This window comes from Gallus gallus, chromosome 19, assembly GCF_016699485.2.
Source record: "Gallus gallus isolate bGalGal1 chromosome 19, bGalGal1.mat.broiler.GRCg7b, whole genome shotgun sequence".
Lineage (NCBI taxonomy): Eukaryota > Metazoa > Chordata > Aves > Galliformes > Phasianidae > Gallus > Gallus gallus.
In genome coordinates, this window is record NC_052550.1 from 6683634 (window position 1) to 6705070 (window position 21437).

General features: G+C 43.3%; 1 protein-coding gene across 7 annotated transcripts; it reads right to left on the bottom strand.

The window, feature by feature from the left end:
- Positions 1-329: 329 nt before the first annotated feature.
- Positions 330-21153, bottom strand: SLC6A4 (solute carrier family 6 member 4). 7 transcript variants are annotated; one of them, XM_046902309.1, is made up of 15 exons: positions 21056-21153; positions 20723-20795; positions 15054-15670; positions 14222-14356; positions 13264-13483; positions 12703-12841; positions 12181-12315; positions 10260-10363; positions 9478-9605; positions 9037-9149; positions 8134-8265; positions 6946-7045; positions 6501-6601; positions 4339-4506; positions 330-3612 (listed from the first exon to the last, which is right to left on the bottom strand). In XM_046902309.1, the coding sequence occupies exons 3-15, from the start codon at positions 15514-15516 to the stop codon at positions 3538-3540; spliced, it is 2013 nt and encodes a 670-aa protein (XP_046758265.1). In that variant the 5' UTR covers positions 15517-15670; positions 20723-20795; positions 21056-21153; the 3' UTR covers positions 330-3537.
- Between the last annotated feature and the right edge of the window lie 284 nt (positions 21154-21437).

Consider the following 21437-nt stretch of genomic DNA (forward strand, 5'->3'; position numbering starts at 1 on the left):
AAGACCTGAAGTGGAATGAGCTTCATACTTACTTTAATTTGGGTAGCTAGGCACTTAGTCCAAGTGTGGATGATTTGGGTTTTGATGTTCTGTCTAAACAAATGTCATGTTGGTTCTTCTGTTGGAATAGAATGAAAGCAGAGTATTTAACAGTGGATGGGGTTCAGAGAGCACACAAAATACTCTGCTTTTTGTCAAAGAGGCTGTGCTGGTGTAGTAAACTGGACTGCTTTGTCCTGGAATTCTTATCTTTGCTCTAATAAAAAGGGATCTATTGTGGGCCAGCTTGAAACTTCCCCTGAGAGAGAGACACAAGAGACATCTACGGATGGATTATGATTATTAAATTTATTACAATAACAGTTTACAGTACAAGGCACATACTGATAACTTACAATCAGCTTGCAACACTTGTAACTAAACAGCTGCATAAATTAATACAGATGCATCCATGTACAAGTTGGAGGGAATGCCTAATTCTGTACAGCTAAAACTCCAGTTTCATTCCTGCTTGAAAGGAACACATTCCTAACTTAGCAATTTCATTAACTCCTTTTTCAGTGCTCATTATAGAGTGTGGGGTGTACTGGTGTGGCAGATAAGTGGAATGTGAGTTGAGGAGAAAGGATTTCTTTGCCTCTAACACTTGGAATTGCAGTGCAGCCCATTTGGTATGTAAGTAACTGTATTTCATACAAAAACAATGATCAGAGATAACATGAAATGAACTTATGAGAAGATCTAGAAAAGCTGAAACCAATATGCCATCTGAAAACAAACGGGAACTGAATCACCTTGCTAGTTCACCTTAATTAGAATGGAATAGTCAGGAAAAGAGAACTTGTTAGTTTACTTGAGGGCTTTCTTAACCCTGTTCCCATACAGACCCTGCACTGGATTGTCCTGATGAAAAGAGAATGGAGATGTAATGTCACTGTTGATCTTTGGGGCTGCCTATTTCTGACAGTGCTTTTTGTCCTGTGGCTTTGCTATCTGCATTGCTTTTTCAATCTGTCTTCAAGTGATTTCACAAACTTTTGTCTCTCTCAGTACATCTGTAGTCAGAGTGTGTTTATCTGGGTTTTTTCAGCTGAGAAATTCAAACTGAGAAAACCTGGGGCTTCTTGGCTGACTTAGTCCACTAGAAAAACGTGGCATTTCTTGGGCAGCTCATCAGAATGCTGTGCTACCACCTCCCAGAGAGGCAACGTGTGTGGCACTGTATGTACTGCCTCAATACGAACTACAGATGCCTCTTTTGCCATTTAAAATGCTGTTACAAAGGAAGACCATGTTGGAAGTGTTGCACACTAAGAAGCAGTGATTTTAGCAGTTATTACTCTGCAGATTATTCCATTAGGAATAACAGGCCCGGCTTCGGTTTGTTTGCAAGGGCTCGAGAAGAAACTTTGGCTTTGCAGACAGTGTTGATATTTAATTCAACTAATTCTGCTGTACTATCACCAAACACTATCACTGAATGGAGAAGGTGTGGTGTTTTCTCCTTTATTTCCCACACTTGATACTGAATACAGACATCGTTCATCTTACATTGACATTTCATGTGTATCTTTTTTTTTCCAATGAATACACTCATAACAGAGAAGTTTATTAAAAACAACCAGTACTTTTCTCTGGTTGGCAATTTGAATTCTTAGTGCATATCTAGTTGAACTTTTCCTCACCATGAAGATGGTTTTGGAAGTAGTTTTCAGATATCCAGGAGGGCTACATTTCAAAACCATTCGGTATGAGTAAGCATCCAGTAAGGCAAATTTATTATGTTTTTCTGGTGGCAGTGCAAGAACATACTCCCTTTTAAAAAATAGTGTAGGAGGCCTTTGTAATTTGCACAGAACAGTCCTTGCCCCTTAGGGTTATTTCCTTGTTGGAAGCTGGGATTGAGAGCTAAAGACAAGGGAACTCAGGTCAGCAGCAGTGGTGGAAGTGAGGTGAGTGCTTTCAGAAGGCAATCATAGAGTCACCTCCCCTGATTTCCTCTTACATGCTTTGTACTGATGTAAGCTCTTCAATGGGTTTCTCAGTGCCTGCTGCTATGTGTGCATGTATCATGTCATTAATTGTAGCAATAAGTTTCCTAAGTAAACTGTGAAATGCAAAAGAGGCTTTTATGCTCTATTTAATTCTACTTCTCTTAGACTTTTATAACTATGTGGTAGAGTGAAAATGCAATGTCTTTACATAAACAATGACTACTCAGGTTTATCTAAATTCCCATGTAACTACAGCAAAACTATTGTCCTCCAACTGATTTGGCAGTGACAGTCAGTCTACAGGGCAGCTCCCGTTGGAGGTTTATGTACAGATATAATGTGACAAGGTTAGTACGTACATGGAAGCTTGTATATCACCAGTGCTTCAAAACTTAATATAATCAGTTCTGATCAGAATCTCTCCTGCTGAACTCAACTGCTTGTTTTAAAAAAAGCTCTACTGTTATTTTTCAGGGTGAAAACCAAATGTATTCACATAAGAATAGAGCTAGTAAATCTTGGCTGTAGGTTTGTGTAAACGTACTTCTGTCAGCCAGCCAAAAGGGTTGTTCTAAACTTGAGCTCTGTACTAGGAAACAATAGAGAAAGCCACATGCTCTGGCTAATCTTAGCTGTGGAACTGAAATTTAAGAAATAAACAAAAGAAAAGCAGATCTGTGAGAGTCCACTTTTTGACATCTGAACTCAAAGTAATTCACTGTTGGTATATAGTTTCCTTGGGTGCAAACGCACGGTCTGTGAGTACAAGGATCTTGTGAATATGTAGCTTAGCTGTGCTAGCAGCTTCAGTGCTTGTCAGGTGATCCACACAGCCTTTTTGTTGCTTAACTATGAAGCCCACATTACAAAAACTGGTTTTGCACGAATAAACAAGAAACAAGAGAAACCTACGATCTACAAATGAAACGAGGAGGATAATGTTACCAAATGTGCACGCTGAGTTGTGCAGAGCTGTGTATGGTGCTGCTTGAGATTGCTTCCTCTGACGACTCCACTACAAACCCAGGAGTTGGAGAACTTACTAATTAGTTTATAAAACCCTGTGCTACTTGAGTAATATATGGCTATTGGAAATATTCTTGTATTTTTCAATGTAGTTGAAGCAATTAGAACTTTAGAAGCGAATACAACATTGCCCAGTACGAACGATCACATTGAGGAAGATACAGGAGAACTGCCACAGACTTGAGATTCTAAACCTAATCCTACTGCTGCTGCTCATCCTAGAGAGGCTTTGCAGCAGCCCCTGTGCCCACGCATGGAGCGGTGGTGTCCTCACACATACAGACATCCTCGGGTTTCCAGAACGAGTTGGTTCTCAGGTCAGTCTGGTTAGAAGTGCACGGCAGGTTTCGTTGAATTGCTTGGATAGATGTGCTGGAGGCATCGTGTTTCCAAATGTCCGTTGTCAGTGTCAGAACCTCCGCAGAAAACTCATCCCATTATTTCAGCTGGAAACATAATTCCTTGGGTGGAAAGTTTGACTCTGTGCTTCCCCTCTCTCCCCAGAAACCAGGTTAGCTTACACGGCATTCATGCGGATGTCTCCAAAAGGAATTTCTGTGGCTGTTTCTGGAGTAATGCTTTTCAGAATACGCTGTTGGGAAGAGATCAGTATTAGAAGTTGATTCATTTTATAGGTAATGAGTAACATTTCAAAACCCTTTCCAAATGGCTGCAATAAAACACGACTGGTTTGAGTTATACTTCTTACTACTTCTTACAGCTACGAGGCAAAAATTGGTTTTTGTTATGGGTGATGTTATCTTTGCTCAGTGGTGCTATGGAAGTGCACACTGTTATTTATTAATTCTTTGTGGTAGATACAATCTGAATCCAAGGTTGACAGCTGTCATATTAATTCTTTAGGACTTCAGTCGGGCACTCTGAGTTTGTGGAACGCATTCTCTCAGAACTGGTATTTACAAGAACTTATAAGAAATCCCAAAAATGGCATCACAGACTGCCATGGGTTTATGGCAGAGAACCCTTGTTAAGTGTGGGACGGAAAAAGAAACTTGTTCTTGTAAGCACACCCGAGGGACCCGATCTGTGACTGGCTCATGTGTGTGATTTCTAGGGAAAGCTCCCAGTTCAGCAGAGCTTAAAAAGAAACACTTGACTCAATAACTGGATGTGAATGTAGCTCAGCCCCCTCAGTGAGACATAGGAGATTTGTAAATCACCCAAATGGGCAAAAGACAATTAGCTGTCAGCAAGCTAGGAACAAACAGCCTGGGGCATCAAACCTTCGGAAAAATAACACACAATACTTATAATAATCATTTCCTTCCTAACGGACACAGTAGAGCCTACTGGATACCTCCTTAAGTGTTCCAGGAGTGATGATCAACCGATAAGCCATGTAGATTGGGATACAGATGATGGAAGAGGTTCCTATGCAGTAGCCCACTACTGTGGTCCAGTAGGGATAGTTGTAATCAAAAAGCCGGAGCTCGGGGGGGTTGGACAGAAAGCTGCAAGTGACAAACTGGAAAGGAAACGAGAAAAGTTTCAACATGTTTTGGTAGCACACACTGTTCCTTCAGGGAACTCTCTGTGCCAGCGTAGAACTAAACTTATAAAAACCAACAAAAAACAGAGCAGGGTTCGAGAAGGATTAAATGTGTATTGCTCCTAAAAAATCTCAGATGACATTAATATAGATTAAACTAAAAGCTTTTTGATATCCAGACTTAAGGAAATCTAGAATTGCTCAGGAACTTGAGGGTAGAACCCAAGCAGTAACTGAAAGCTGGGAAGCATGGTCTGGCATTCCAGCTTTGAACACAGTGTTGTATTTTCTCATCCATTTGAATTCTACAGTTATTGCAGTTGTACACTCTGAAACGACTAGGGGGAAAAGTAATCTGTGGTGTAGCCATTAAGCAGGTATGTGGGAAGAGAAGGAATTTTTTTCTCTAGGACACATCTTAATGATTCCCACTTTGTTCCTGTTGTATGCTTTCTTCCCTACCTCTGACTGTTTCAGAATGATGCATTAAGAAATGCTTCACTACAGTTTATCACTTATTCCTATCTGCTGTGAGCATTTCCTTGCTCTATAATCTGTGTGTGGCTTTTATTTTTATCTATAATCCAAAATAATGAGTGGGTTTTTAAGGTTAGACAAACATTACATCTTCCATACGCTTTATGGTGTGCCTGCTATGCTGGTTGTATCTGTGTCCTTTTTATCAGAGGGCAGCTTTCCTAAGAGTCCTGCTCCCTAAGGAATATTCATGGAATAAAGCACTTCTGTGGAATTCCAGGGTTGCTTATCTTCAGTGAGGTTGCACTGCTGCAGGGTTTGTGCAAAGCATGCCTGCTTTTCACTGCTGCTGCTAAATCTTCCCCATCCCATGTAGTCCCAGGAGGAAAACATCACATAATTAATTCTTACTCAGAATTTGATTCATTTTCTTTATTCCGCTCTCCCTTCATGACTGTGAGATTTCTTGTGAAACAACAAATGCTTTGCAGATGAATGCTATGTGAGTAATGCTGGTGACTGCCCTTGGAAGGATCTCTGAATTGTGGTTTTTTTTCCAGATTAGCATCAGAAGAGCAAGAGTACCACTGAAACTTCCGTAGCAAAATAGCATGGTACCCTCTGGGCTTTCCTTATTTTAGTTTGGCTTCTGCAGAGAACACAAATAGCTCTGCCTAGTAACCATAGCACTGGAGCTGTCTGCTTTATTTTACTGGTTCGGGATCACAAAGAGGACAGTAGTTTTAAAAATCATTTCTGGCGCAACACTTTTATTTATAACCTTTTTTTCCTTCTTTTTCTGTGGGTAATGAAATAAAAATCTGTTAGAGATGCATTGATCATTACAGCAGAGTTTAGAATTCACTCTGCAGGTCTTCAATCTGCATTCGGTGCTCATAAACTCCATCTTGACCAGCTTTGCTCCTGGTGACTATCAAAGATAGCACAGACTCATTTGGGCTCAGGAAATGAACGCTTGATGTTAAAATATTATCAATAGTACTGCCAAGTCAAACACTGGGACAGGATTTCCAATCTCCAATTATACTTTTATGAAGGCTGCAATTAACTGCTGCAAATGCTACATGGGATGCTCTGAAGTTGTCAGTCAGCAGTTAGTGGGTCTCTGTGTTTACTTATCCTGGGTTTCCTCCCAGGCACTGTTTCATCACCATCTTTTATTTTCTGTGGCAAACGTAAAACAACAAAACAAAGTAATCTTTGTCCGTGAGGGGGGAAGGAGTTATTTAAAACCCAGGCTTGTTTATCTAGCTGGTCCACCAAAACCCTTACAACTGTGATTTAGTAACCAGACCTTGCAGCACTGTGGTGGATTTTTCACTAATTAAGCATTTTTGTTTTAACGATAACTGTTACTAAAGAGCTTCCTAAGAGAATTCTGTAATTAAGCTTTTAGTGATCTAAGGAACCGCATTGTTCAGTGGTCATTTTGTTGTACTGGGGGGGAAAAAAAGGATATGAAGAAAACTCACCAGCAGGAAGATGGGACTGATTGCCACCCAGCACACTCGCCAGTACCAGCCTGGAGCGAAGCCCAGCATTTCTTTCACATCGTTGCAAAACTGGGTGATGCCTGTGGGGATAAATGGGAGGAGAGCGGTGGCAGCAGGAAGGAGTCCTTTGCACAGAGATGTGTGCACAGCAAGGCAGTGCAGGGCCCAGCCTGAGGTGCCGTTTGTTCCTCTGAGCCTTAACTACAGGGAACCCTTAATTGTTCTGAATGACCTCATTACTTTCAGATGTCAGCGTGCTTCTCTCAGAGCCATCAATAGTCATTCTGATGGATTTGGTTAACAGGAAGTTTGGGGGGGGAGGGGGAAGAAAAGCAAATGTTTTCCTGAGACATCAGTGATCTGTGTGCAGAACCAGAGGAACTGTGGCTCAGCAACACTGTCAGTCCCACAGCAACGCACGTACCATAGAACCAGGCCACTGCCACCGCTTCCAGGAACACCACTGTTAGCACAGCTGGGCCTGTGGCGTATTCTTCAAACAGCTTCACCACATACGCGCCTCCCTGCAAAGGACACGTTGCTGTCAGTGACCCGGAGATCCAGGGATGGAAGCCCTGGGATGCTGTTTTTTATTATCGTCTTCATCTGAAGCAGAACGTTCACAGATGTGTGAGTTCTGCTGCACTGTGACCTGTGCAATCCTTGGCTGTGCTGCTTTTGCTGTGCATGGACGTAGTCCAGCAGTGGGGCTGCCATGCAGAAGAGCTAAAACTGAATCTCATGGTTGTTCTCATTGGATTTTAAAGAACATTTGGGAGCTGGTGCAGTGTGATGGTGACTTTTTGCATGCCTCCCGTGTCACCTTCCTCCAACTTGACTCATAGCTCCCAAACAGGAAACAAACAGGGTGTTGCTTCACTTTCTTACCACTTGGCATACCTAGAACCAGCTTAAGGAGGAAGAGTTTGCGTCTCAGAGGAACTGCATCTACTTTTACAGTAAATGCTCTCAATGAGAAGGGGGTTTGTGTGTAAATGAGCAAATGGAGTGAAACACAACAGGAAACCTGTGTGTATTGCCCTTGTCCCGTACAGTCATTGTTCTCACAATTCAAAATTTTGCTTGCTGTGAAAACGAAATCCCACAAGCTGTGAAGGGATGATGTGTGGGTGAGTGCTGGTGCTTTCCAGCCCAATTGGGTGAGGAAGATTCAGGTCATTTGGCAGAAATTCCTGGAGAATGGTCCAACAACAGTCAATTACAGCAATTTCTCATGGATAATTTTTGGCCGCTCTTTTTTTAACACAGTATATATTTCTAACATTGGGAAAATGAAAGTAACAATCCATTATTTTTAAACATGGTGGTTGGGAGAGCGAAAAGCAAAGCACATACAGTGCATCAAAGCACCCCTGCTTGCTGACTTAGCAGCTGCAGCAGTGGCTGTGCCAGTGAGGATTTGCAGCAGAGGTACGCTGAATTGCAATACGATCGTTTTGCAACACATTTCTTAGTGAGATACCGTTCACATTTAAGAGATTCATTCTGACTTCTTGGATCTTTTTTTAAAACAAAAATACGCTCCTCTCCAAGATGTCATCTGCAGGAAACTGCCAGTGAGGAAAGCTGAGGATGGGGTGAAAATACTTACAAAAGTCAGGGTTGCTAATGACCCCAAAAAGCAAATGATGATCAGACCGAGGACAAAGAATTCCCTGCGCTTGCTCCAGACGTGTGGGAATTCATCCAGTACTCCAGTAATCACTCCCTCTAATCCTGCAAACTGAAAAGCATGTGAAAATTAATGGAAAACAGAGGGCAGTTTTTCCTCCAGGAGGAATTGTAGCCATTGAAACGCTGTGCTTTACTCTTCCTGTACAGTTGGCACAATTCAGACTTTCTTCAGAGGTTTTTTTTTTTTAGCTCTTTAAGCAGCAGTTTGGTCTTTCCGTTTCAGTAGGAAGCACCTATCATCCCGAGGGAGTGCGCTATTACAAGTAATAAGCTCCTCTTAGGGATGAAGTGGCTCAGCAGAACTGACATTGTGCAATCACTGTGTTGAGCCTTCCTAGAAGGAGCTGATTCTCAGTTGGTAAAATAGGCTCGTGTGGCAATGTTTTAGAAGAGCTCTGTATTGCAGTGCTGTGAAGGAAGCTTCCTCCAGTTCCTACCATTTAAATAAAATCAGTGTAAAGAATATCAAATAGGAATTCATTCACTGATTTGTATGTTTATAGTACAGGACAGAGGGAGCCCATAAGGCTGCATACAGCCAGGAGTTCAATCACGTGCTACAGCTGTGTTCCCAGGTCTGCTGCTATTCATCACAGTGTAACTTGGACAGATCATTTAATCTTATTTAAGCCTCTGTTTCTCCATCATTGAAATTGGAGTAAGAGCTTCTATCTTACAGAAGGCACATGGAGATGCCAGTTCTGCATTAAACCCTTTGGTGACAGTGCTGTGTTTGTACTTCTGCTCCGCCTGGTGCTGGCTGGGGTAAGGAATACACCAAACGTCATTCATCCATCTCTCTCAAGTATTGTCTACTCACCGTGCTGTCTAATCCCAGTGTGAGTAACATCAAGAAAAATATGATGGCAAAGAAAGTTGAGGCAGGCATGTTCGCAATGGCTTCGGCATAGGTAATGAAGAGCAAACTGGGTCCTGGTGTTAGAGTGGAGAAGCAGAGAGACCTGTTAATGCTGCTGTGGGGAGGAGAGGTTGTTCCACTTCCCTGCAGAAGGCTTCTCCCCCTGACTATGCCCCAACGTGCAGTTAGAACAGGAGCTGCATGCAGGACTTATATATGCTGGCATTGTAGAATAGTATTTTAGCTGCACTGTGCATTTATAACAGTGCCTTTATCATAAAAGAAGACGGTATCCTGAATGACATACCAAATACTTGGCACAGTCTTATCCACTCATTCAAGTTGTTATGCCTCTCAATGTAGAATGCACAGATACGTTCTCTTAGAAGTCAGAAAGCCTACCCATGTCTTTGGCAACCTCCGACACATCTTCGTTCCTCATCTCGGCCATGTATCCCAGCACAGTGAAAATGACAAACCCGGACACGAAGCTGGTCAGGCAGTTGACAGTGCTGGTAACCAGGGCGTCTCTGCAACACAACACCGCTCGCATCAGGGAATCGGCATCTGCCGGGGAGGGCAGTGTGCTGCCGGGAGGGGGCAGTGGTTGAGCTGCACTGCTGCAGCAGTTTGGGGAATGCAGCGGAAGGAGCAAGGAGTGCATTACGGAAACCAAGCAACGACAAAGCAACTTCTCGTTGTTTGTCCTAAGGAAGAACTTCAGACAGGTTGTAACGTTAGTCTGGCACAGGATTAAATGCTGGGTTTGTGCTTGCAGAAATACCAGACTTCTAAAATGACAGGAATGTCTTTAGGAATATTACAGAATGAAGGGATTCTTTAATTTTATAAACAGCTTTTTTTTTTTTTTTAAGGAAACAATTACAAATTACCTTTCAGCTCAGGGCTCTGAAGTCACACCCTGGCTGACTGAGGTTCAGCAACTCTCATCTGCGTGTCAGGGAGCTGTGCCACTGTGTTGTGGCAAAATTACACCTTCACCTCCTTGCTGTCATTACATCTCTTTAGGATAAGCACAAATGCCTGGGCTTGCTGCTGTTGTGCCGCTGTCTGGTTTGTACGTATAAAGGTCTGACAATTCAGTGTCTTTCACTGGCACTGTTTCCTTTTCATACAAACCTATGTAAAACTGAATTTAATATATAAAATGAGGTAGAACTCACTGGTAGCAGTTGTTATGGAATTTGTTGTAGCTGGCATAAGCCAATAGGACCCCAAAGCCTGGGCCAAGGGAGAAAAAAATCTGAGCTGCTGCATCCACCCATACCTGAAAAATGATAAAAATGAAGAAAAAAAGATAATGAGACAGATGGGATGAGTTTGGCAGATTCAGAATATCACTTAGCTATGTAAAGTTGAGTGTCACTAGTGTGCTTATGTTCTAGTCCTGGTCTAACTAACGTTTTGGTAAGAAAGTAGGTTGGAATATGAGGTTTTTTCTTGAGATCTGAGAGAGGTGTTAATATCTACTATAGTGTGGCTGTCTTTGCTGTTATAGTTTTCATCGGTGATGCAATTAGGATTTATATCCAAAGCATTTCCCATGGATGAAAAGCTGTTGTATTTCTTTAGACGTTGTAAGTACCCACTTCTGTCAGCACTGCAGATGATTTGCCTGTAATTGGGTTACCACAGCTTCTGCAGTGCATGGAGAGCTCTGCCCGTGGTTTGGTGGTGGACTTGGCCCATCCTTCTCTGTGTGCTGTGCAGCAGCCCAATGTTTGGCCGTGTGTCCTCTGGGCAGAGATTCTTCCTAGGCACAAAAGTTGCATTTCACAGTGTGGATGCAGCTGTAGTTCGAGGGACTCCATACAGCTTTGTTGTAGCCATGATAGATGCAAGTGTGATGATCTTGTTATGAAAAGCTTGTTGTACTTGAAGAGTGACTGCATCCTTAATGAGCGGTGTTCCCAAAGTGCTAATATCAGCTCTTTTTCTGAAGGTGAAAGTCCTCATTTGTTTCTCCTCTTTTGATTGAAACCTGGAGTTCATTACCACTCATTTCGTGAGGCCATCCTGTATCAGCCACAGACAGAACTCTGTCATCGTCCAGCACACACAGATTGCAATCTGCTGTCCTCACTTCAGATACATCCAATACAATATCAATGCCCTTTATTGCTTTTTCAGAAGATGTGGTCCCTTATTGAAGATGCTGCTTTATCAGAGACTGGTGTCTTTTCATTTCCTCTTCATTCAAAACTCCCCATATCAGCTGGGGAACAGCAGACTTGCAAACATTAGGATTTTTAATCTTTGTATTTGTAGTATTTATTGCTTTGGGGTTTTTCCATCACACTCCCCACTAGAAGCTTTCTTACACAGGGACCTCAGTGCAGCCTCCAGCCTGATGGACTACTTGTCATCCACAGAGTTCAGAGCTGAATCAGATAGTGGAATGGGTTGGCTTTTTTTTTTTTTTAATGAGCTCAGTCTTGTCCTCATTCCTCCTTTTTTTTCAAACCCTGGTGGGGTGTGCAGACCCAACTGATCCATTGCTTCTCCAGTGCCCTTGCCCACGTCCACTCATCACCAAGTCATGCTTTAGTTGGCAGCTAAGGAGACCCTCCCTGGGCTTATCTACCAGAGTGTGTCACAGGATGGAGACTTTACATTTCAGCTCTGGTAACTATAGACACCATTGGGTGTGGGAAAGTCTGCCTGAACATGTAATGATCCCCTCACCATCAAAACAAGTGCAGCTAATCCAGATGTTAGGGTTTAGTAAGTGTCGTTTGCTCAGTGTGACAGCAGTAGGCCAAGGACTGTGTTGTAGGATAGCAATCATTGTAGCTTCTTGCACACTGCCAGGCTGTTCACTGTTTCACTGTTAGTTCAAGCTAAACTCACAATGAACTTACATAGCAGAACAGAACCAGGAACCCCATCTAATCTTTAAAAAACATCTATATAGTTACGGAAAGAATAGGATGACTGTTAAATGCATGACGTAAGGCTTTTAAGTCCATGCCAAGACATCTGTGTAGTCATACTCTGTACTGAAAGTACACATTGGAGTTTATACATGTGGTACACATGCTGAAAGGCTATAAGTGAGTCCCAACTGTTCTGTAATGTTCTTACCTCAGTGGCCAGGAGCTTCTGCCATTCAGGTTTCAGGTAGTAGAGGACACCTCTCCAGGCACCAGGCAGAGTTGCCCCTCTCACGAGCAGGATAAAAAGTATGACGTAAGGGAACGTGGCTGTCACCCACACCACCTGCGAGGGAGAACATTGAGATAGTGTTTGCCATGGGTAGAAAATGAAGGGATGAGAAAAGTTTATGATAACTTTCAAAGGATAACTCTTAGCATTTATAACATCTTCATATGAACTTCTCAAAAGTTCTGTAAATGGGCAGATTGCACATAAATATCCATGCTTTCTCTGCGTGGGGTTGTTCTTGTGCACAGAACCGTGGCATAACTTACTGTTATGTTTTACGTGGATAACAGTAGCAGTCACTGCAGCAGGGGCTTCCCAAATAGGTGAGGCTACAATCCCTGCCCTGAAGACAGTCTGGGATAACTGTCATGTTAATTGGCTCCTTCAGAACTTGTGCTAGGCTATACTGTACCAAGTGATTTGTCTTGCTTTTGCATTCACCTTGCCAGATGTTTTGACCCCTTTCCAGATGCTGAAGTATACAATGATGAAGATTAACAATAAACAGAGGGTCAATTGCCAGCTAATGCCCCCCAGGTCATCCAGCCCATTGGACCTATGCACCTGTAGAACTTGGCGGCTGAAAGAGGAAAGAAAAACACAGTGTAGATATTTTTGTAACAGATACGTTCAGTATGCTTTGAGCAGTTCCTACTGTGGTCTGAGCATTACAAGTAGTCCTGAGGCCTTGATAATTGGACTTGAGTCATACTGTTTTGGATTTTTTTTTTTACTTACAAGCCAGATATTAACAGTACACCAGTGATGATACATGGTAAATATTGACAGTTGACAATGGCCAGACAATTGGGAACCTGTGATCTAAAATACAGAGTACCCCCCACACACCCCAAGCTTACACCCCCCTACAGGTATTTAGTTACTTGAATTGTTTGGAAAAGAGTACCATTACTAAACATCTCTGCTTCCCCTCCAAAGAAAAGCTTGCTACGTGTTCCACCATTCTGTCTGATATTACTGTCCTCACTTACATGCACTTACGTATAAAATTCTTCTGCAGGAGAGATGGAGTGCAGGGCCCAGCTGATGTTGTCCTTGCTGAAGTAGGTAGTGCAGTTGCCTGTGTTCCATGCATTATTGCAGCTGGTCCATGGCAGCTCCGTCGTGAAGGAGGACACGAGGTAGTAGAAGACCCACGCCATGATGGTGTTGTAATAGGAGGCTACATAGAGGTCGATTATACAGATGGCAAAGCCAATGCCTAGTAGGTTAGGAAATAATTACATGAAGTGAGCGTAAGTTAGGCCACAGAAAGGAAGGAACTGGTTATTCACATCACATACAATCAGTAACCATGAAGGCAGCTCTGCAGGAGGTACACGTACCCTGTCACGTATCTACAACACTGGAATTCCCTATGGCTTCAGAAACACATCCTGATCTCAGAAGAACATCCTTAATCAAGACAATATAGACAATACAGGCTTAAATTGTTGGGGTTTTTTTCAGTTGCTCCTAAACTTTGGAATTCAGAAACTGCTATCTGGTACTCTTAGACCAGAACTCTGACACTGGGAGCAAGAGTAACGAATGCATAGAATAGATCCTACTATGTAAGAATCTTTCATCTTTCCTGTTCTCAATTTTGCCTAGGATTCAGTAATTCTGTGCTTATTTTTTTCAATTACATGGTTGTTTCTTTTGTTGTTGTTTGTTTTTTTCACTTGTTTCAAGCTTGATTCAGAGCAGCCTCTATCTAATCGGTCGGAGAGTTGTGTGACATTCATGTGCATGAGCACACAAACATCCACAGATGTACATAAAGCCTTATGAAAACTTTCTTTGTAAAGCCAAAATTGTGTGTAGAACTGAACTTACTTTGTTCTAGCCTTACTTTGCTCTGCTGTTTTCAGACTTTTTTTCTTTTTTAAGAAAATACATCTTTATCAGAAGGTCTTGCTCAGAAAGTTCCTTCTAATTTTCCATTTCCCTTCATTACCTTTGAATATAGGACATATTTTTCTCCAAATTGAAATACACCCATTCCTGTGGTACTGTCCTAATGCTAATTCCATATAGAAGAGAGGGATACCACCGAAGATGGCCATAATTGTGTAAGGAATGAGGAATGCTCCTGCAAGAGACAAAGCAGATCATTATAACTCTTCATAGGACATCTCTCCCACTAGTTTCAGCACTCCATGAACAATTCCTTTTGTTCCCCAGGGAAAATGCATATCCCCTCCCTAGCCAGTGTGCCACCCTGAGTTACCATGGGATTCTCACAACTAACTACACAACAGTGTGACTAAGAAGTAACACTCAGGCCAAACTTCTCATGTTTCTGTAACAAGTATATGTGGGATTCACAAAGACTGTACTGCCTCTACAGTACGAGATGAGATGAGATACAGACACAGTGATGAATGTCTTTGGTAGAATGCCTGAGTACATCAGGGAGGCAGAAGTCTTCTCTGTCCAGTCTCTCCTTGAGGAGATTTATCTTTTGGCTGGAACATCCGTGAGTCTCAGTCACAGCTTTCCTGAGGAGTGTTTTGACAAGTTGGTTTATCTGGTTTTAAATACTCCTTGGGACAGGGCTTGAATCTTTTCTCTCAGGTTACTCTGCACCTAACCAGCTCTCAGCTCCTAGTTCTCATTTCTTACACCTTATCCTATCCCGTGGTTTAAGTTTTCCGGTCTGCTTTAAAAGTAATTAATTTCCTGTGACTCCTATGTCATGTATGATATTAAAATAAACTACTAAACTAATTCATTAGGAAGCAAGGAAGCTGAATGTTAAGGAACAGCATACAGAACTGGTCACTGACCTCCTCCATTCTGATAGCATATGTAGGGAAATCTCCACACATTTCCCAGATCCACTGCATATCCAATGACAGAGAGCAGAAAGTCAATTTTTTTACTCCAGGTCTCTCTGTCTCCCAGCTCCATCAGCTGCTGCTGGCCTTCTGCTCCACATGTGGTGGACGTGGTGGTTGTGGTGGTGGTTGTGGCTGCTGGGGCAGTGCACTGCGCGTCCTCTGCCTCTGCCATCCCACTGCAAGGCACGGAGCTCTGAACTCCTGAATAGCCATTTGAGATCTGAGCTGCCTCCTCTTTATCTCCCTGTCCAGGATGGACTTTATTCCCATCGTCCACGAGCCGTAGGGCAGATTTAGGGTTCCTGATCAGCAGTCCATTCTCTTTACAGTCTTCTCCTTCGTTACAGTCTGAGATACCTTTCTTGGAAGTCAGTGGCTGAGTCTCATTGCTCGTTGCCTTATTTTCCATTTTTCCAAGGTTTCTCCTGCCCAGTTGCAGATAGGCAGCAGCACACAGTCCCCTTCAGCTTATTTTCCCACGCTTTTATTTCCAGCGTATTCCCAATGCTCTCAGAATTCTCCTTCCATATTTAAATCCATCAGACTGAAGGCATGAACACCATCTAAGAAATGAAGCACATTACAAAATACTCTGTTACAGACCTTATTGATGCTGGTAATGTTCATGTTACAATTTGGGCAGTTCCTGTGATTAAAATACTTTTGGAGATAGCTAACCACTACTGCATGAAATGTGAATTATTTAGCAGATAATCCATTCAGAGGTGAACCACTGAAACTCTAAGCTGCGTGCAGAGAAAGGAAGGAAGCAGTATTAAGAGAGAAGAAATAATTAAACAAAATAACAACAGGTGTGCAAATTACATTCCATGATCACCTTTCTTCAGAAATCCCACATCCCTGCCACGTTTGGCAGCAGATCTGGAAAGCTTAAATGAAAGTTTGGAAAGTTCTATCAACATTAATAACGAGAAAAAGAAAAGAAGAGCAGGAGATTTCAGTTTGGTTGGTTAGAATCAGAAGGAAGTCACATCTGGGTCTGTTTAGGACAAAGCTTGACCCCCATACTGCATAACTCCCCGGAGAAATAAAGGCATCTCTCACTCTGTTTGGGTTCCAGCCCTGGGAAGGGCAGTGGGCACTGCTCCTACAGCAAATCCCAGCCTTGGCTTTACCTGCTCTCTTCTTACGGGCTAGAAGAGTAATCCAGGGGAAACAAAACAATCCAACATTTAAAATAATAATAAATAAGGAAAGAATACAATTAATTGTTCCTTGAGAGTAAAAAAGAGCAGCAAAAAAAACCTGTGGTTCTGTGGCTCATGTTCTTTTTTTCTGCTCATTTGTTCAGGTGCTGTAAATCCTCAGTCAGTGAAACGTGCAAACAGATCCTTTGTGCTGCGAGTGCCCTGGGGCATCAGCCTGGCTTTATGGCTTGCAAAACGTTACTCTATCTACGTGATGCCCCCACATTGTAAATGATGATCATTACATCTCACTCTTCCTTTTCAAAGTGTTTTTTTCACCACAGTAAATATGATTGCAACATCCCGAGCGGAAGAATAAGCGTTATTTCACTTTCAACTCTTGGAAAAACCAAAGCAGGGCAGGAATATTATTTGCTCATTGCTGGAATTTGCTCACTGCCAGAGCTATTAAAACACAGGTTTTTCCCAGCCTTCAGTCTTGTACAGACTGTTTGCTAAGCCTCTTCACAAGCAAGCAAGCAGAAAGGAAAGGAAAGTTATCAAGCTGCAGAGTAAGCAGGAGGACCTTCACCAGGGATGTTTTATAACTTCCAGAGATCTCTGGGTTGCTCAGTTACTTTCTGTGCTTACCCAGATAATGTTGTTTTCACCTTACAACAAGCAGCGTATCATTAATGTTGGATTATTACCACGGCAGTAATTTGCTACCATTAGTTAATCCTCACAAAGACTGAAATATCTTCAGAGCACCCCAGAAAAATACTTGTCGGAGAACAGTAATTTCTGTTTTACCTGCAGGACTATGGAAACTGAGTGTCTTTGGAGTCCAGAACCTTCCCAGTGTCCCCAAAGAGCCTGTGTAGATGGAACTGTCCTACCACCATTGGGAGCAACAGAAAAATCCTAGGAAAGGACACACCCAACCCTTCTCTCCATTGTGTACAGCATGTTAAGATTAAGACAGGAGTATGGAAAAGTAACCTGAGCCCTTCTGGACTTTATACCTCTTACTCATAAGTGGGAAAGCAGTAAAGGATGTTGACTTAACTGCATTATCTGCGAGACTGAGTTTTCCATACCATTTACTGTATTCATAAAAAGTTTTCTTTCTGCGCATAAATACTTTTTGGCACATCCTGAGGGGAATTTGCTGAATGTTGTGTTGGTTTCCTGGATCTGTGACAATCAAGACTGTTGTCTTATCCAAACCTAAGCTCCTTCTGCAAACCACAGGAAAGAAATATCACATCACTTGACATGTTTTCGTGGAATTTTCAGTAGTTTGAACCTCAGCTATGCATCGTGACTTGGGAACTTGGAGGGGCTTCTGCTGGAATTTGAACTATTCCTTTCTGAGAGTAAATTCCAGCTCACCATCTACCATGGGAAATCTCTGGAGTGAGGCTCCAGAGCTCTGCAGTGGTGTTCTCATGGCTGGCACGTGGAAACAGAACCATAAGATTTCATTACCCTTTAAAAGAAACCAAAGACAATCAGCAGGAGAATGTACACTGCTACAGTGAGTGTTGGCAGTGGCAAAAGCAGAGTTCTTGGAATTGAGAAGTATGCTAGGATTAGTAGGGAAACAGACAGGAAAGTTATGCTAACAAGGAAGGACTTTGCCCACTTTCGCCCCTCATGCACCCATCTCTCTGCTGCTGCAGGACCTGTAGGACACACTGCTATAGTGAATAATGAAAGGAATGGCAGTTTATTACCTATTTTTTATCTGAGCTGTTGCAAAGGTTGCTCTTACATAAGTACCTACTGGCTTCTTATCACCAACATAATTAGTGCAGAAAGAAAAAAAAACAGAAAAACTGCACAGAGCCAGAATCATGGAACCATAGAACTATGAAGGCTGGAAAAACCTCTCAGATCCCCAATTCCAACCCACCCTGGCTGTGCCCACTGACCATGGCCCTCAGTGCCACGTCCACATGGGCCTTGAACACTTTCAGGGACTCCCCCACTTCCCTGGGAAGCTGTGCCACTGCATCAGCTCTGTTTGGAGAAGAAATTGTTCCCAATATATGATACGCTCTGCCTGGAGCAGCCCTGAGACACACTTATATCTGCCACAGCCACGCTGGGCTAAACTGGGCAGTGAGGCTGTGTGCTTCATGGAGCTTCGTGGAGCTCAAGCCAACAACGCAGTTCACATAAACCAATTATTATATGATAATTTTCAGTTACTCCCACTCAGATTTAAGCTGACAGTAGATGCCCAAAGCCAACTCCTCTGCCTCTACCAAAGCAATCCCAGAGGAGCACCCCTGTCCTGGGGTCCAGATCCTTGCCAAGCAGAGAGCCCCAGAGCTGGGCATTGCCTCGGGTATTCCTGAGGCACGCAGTGACCTCTCGTGGCAATGTGGGAATCCCTGTCATGCTCTGCCATGCAGTAAAACAAATCTTCCCAGCACATTAATACAAAGTTATTTCCCAGTTCTCTGTGTTTTTAAAGGAGAAAACTAACTCTTGCTAACTCTTGCTAGGCCTTTCTGAAACCAGGACTTGGGGGCATACAGCCCCCACCTGGGTTACAGCTGCATTCCTGCAGGAAAACCCCCATTACTGCCATCCCTCTGCCTTCCTCCTGTCCACTTGCACCTACAAAGAGTGTAACTACATGGAACCCCAAGATGAAACATTAGTCTGTACTGTTGGCAAGCAGCATCAAGTCTGAGATGATTTCTGCTAACTTGACCTCAACTTTGCTTCCATCACAAAGTATATCAGACCATTAGAATTACGTGGCTGCATGACTGCATGTTGCACTGTGCAAAGAAGATGCAGCTTATACAGGCAGAGGGAGGTAGATAGAAAGATCCAAGGCACTGTTCTCTCCATTGACCTCACCTATTCCTAAGACAGTTTAATACGGGTAAGATGTGAAAGTAAGGCTTGAAAACGATAGTACTGGGGAAATATCAACTTGGACTGTGAGTCTTATGTCACGCTCTTGTCCATGTCTCAGCCTGAACTTAAGGAGTGAGCAGGAAAGAGAGGATTTACCTGGAGGAATTTGTTGAGAAGAGAGACACTGCGCAGCAGTGTGAATGCTACCAAACTGCCAGCTGTCATTTAAGGAATAGAGAGGGAAGGGAAACACATTCTGTGGCTTAAGAGCGTCTGTAAGTAGTGCAAGGAAACAGATAAGCACAGAGGGAGTGATAATCCATTTGCATTCTTCCTTAAATTATTTATATCAACTTGTAGGAAGAGTTGAGCAAATATCAGCAAAGAAATAGAGCAGCACTCTGTAACGCTGCTCTGCACAGTGACCTGCTCTGCATTTCAGCTGAAAGGCTGTCTGCATGCTCAGAGTCTGTACCTCGATGCCTGCAGGCACACTGTTATGGTTGTCATGCTTTTGTCTTAAGGAAGCAAGGAACCAGGCACCAGCTTGCAGATGGATGCTCGGTAACGGCTCTCTCTGAGCTGCAGCCCCTCTGCTGGGGCTCTGCTGCCTGCTCTATGGGATGCTTGTCCTGCAGACGGCTGCACTGCACTGCATTGGTGCTAAGGACACAAACTAACAGCCAGCAGAGCTGCAGGAACACAGCTGTGGAGCAGATAATACATCAGCATCGGGTGGGACAGAGTGAGCACTTCGTTAGGCTTCGTTAGGTCAGAAATTCAGCACCCTCTGTTCCATTACAACACAGACCACAGCACTTGCCAAACTCACAACGTACTCCAAGAGAACTGCAGCCCATCCACCACCCATCAGAAGCATCAGAAGAGGAGAGAGCTCCCCATTAAAATGCCCAACAGCTCACAGCCCACACTTAAGCAGTACTCCAAAGAACCAAATCCCATAAACTCACTGTCCTCCTCTCCCCAGGCTTCCTAACACACCAAGACATGCCTTCCTCGAGGCATTACACATTCAGTTACATTGCATTCCTCACCCAACTTCTGTGTCACAGTGCAGACGAACCCAGCGAGCCAACTGCTTTCGGCAGTAAACTTGATTGACTGTGCATACATTCACAGCACACACCTCAGATCCATCACTCACAATAAATCTGTCCCATCGAGTCAGATAATTTGCTACGCTGGAGCAGTTCATCTTTTAAAACACAATTTCATAAAGTTGCTAAAGTTTCCTTTATTCTTCTGAAATAACAGCTTGCAAGGAACTTTTTTTTTTTGCTTCAGATCTGCTGCTTTTCTGTATTTCTCTTTGTAGCTTTTTTAATTGCTTCCCCCCCAACCCCCCCCCCCCCACAAATGTTCTATAAATCCTGCTTTAATAATGCACTGATGTGAATGCTGAGCCTCAGCCTTCAGACTGGCACAGCACAGTGCTACAGACGTCCCACTCCCCGCAGCCCTGAGTGCAGACAAGTGCCTGCACAGGACGGGGGGCACATTGCAGGAAAGCAAAAGAAGACATTAGCAGTGTAAAAGCCAAAGCAAGCTTTCACCCCACATCCATACCTCTGTGGCTTTGCTTTATGCAAAGCTTTGTTGCTTGTTCTTATTGACTCTGCTTTAGGAGCTACTCCAAGACCTTAAAAGTTAAAGACGAAACAGTGAACATATATATGCGTATACATATATATATAACATATATATATCTATATGAGGTATTTTAGGCTGCTGTTAGTATTTCAGATTTTAGAGGCAAAGTTGAAAGAGGCAGCAAGAAGTCCAAGTTAACGCCGCTCCCATGCCTGCCTGCTGCTGCAGGACGGCTGCTCAGACACCACCTAACGCCCTGCCCGGGTTCCAGGAGGTATCACACACCAGAAGCACCGATCCTTCCCTTACCTGTCCTTCACCCAGGTGTGCAGTGCTTTCCTCGCAGCTCTCCGCACCCGAGGAGCCTTCACCCACATCTGCTGCAGATCCCAGCACGCAGCCTGTGTGCAGCGCGGCACCTCGGGGAGCTTTTTGTACACCAGTCCCCCTCACATGGTCTGATTTGCAGATAATCTGCTGCCAAAGAGCTCTTTAAGAATTTTTGCGTCACTTTAGTGAAATAAACTTTATGTTTCACCAGGGCTGCAGCTCGGTTTTCCTCCTAGAGGTGGGTGGCTCCATTTGAGCTGCTGGAAGGAGCGCGATCCAATGGAGGCAGAGGGCAAAGGGGAGCGGCTCAGCGGTGCTGTGACAGCTGGAACAGGAGGTGCAGGGAGCACACATGGGGCCG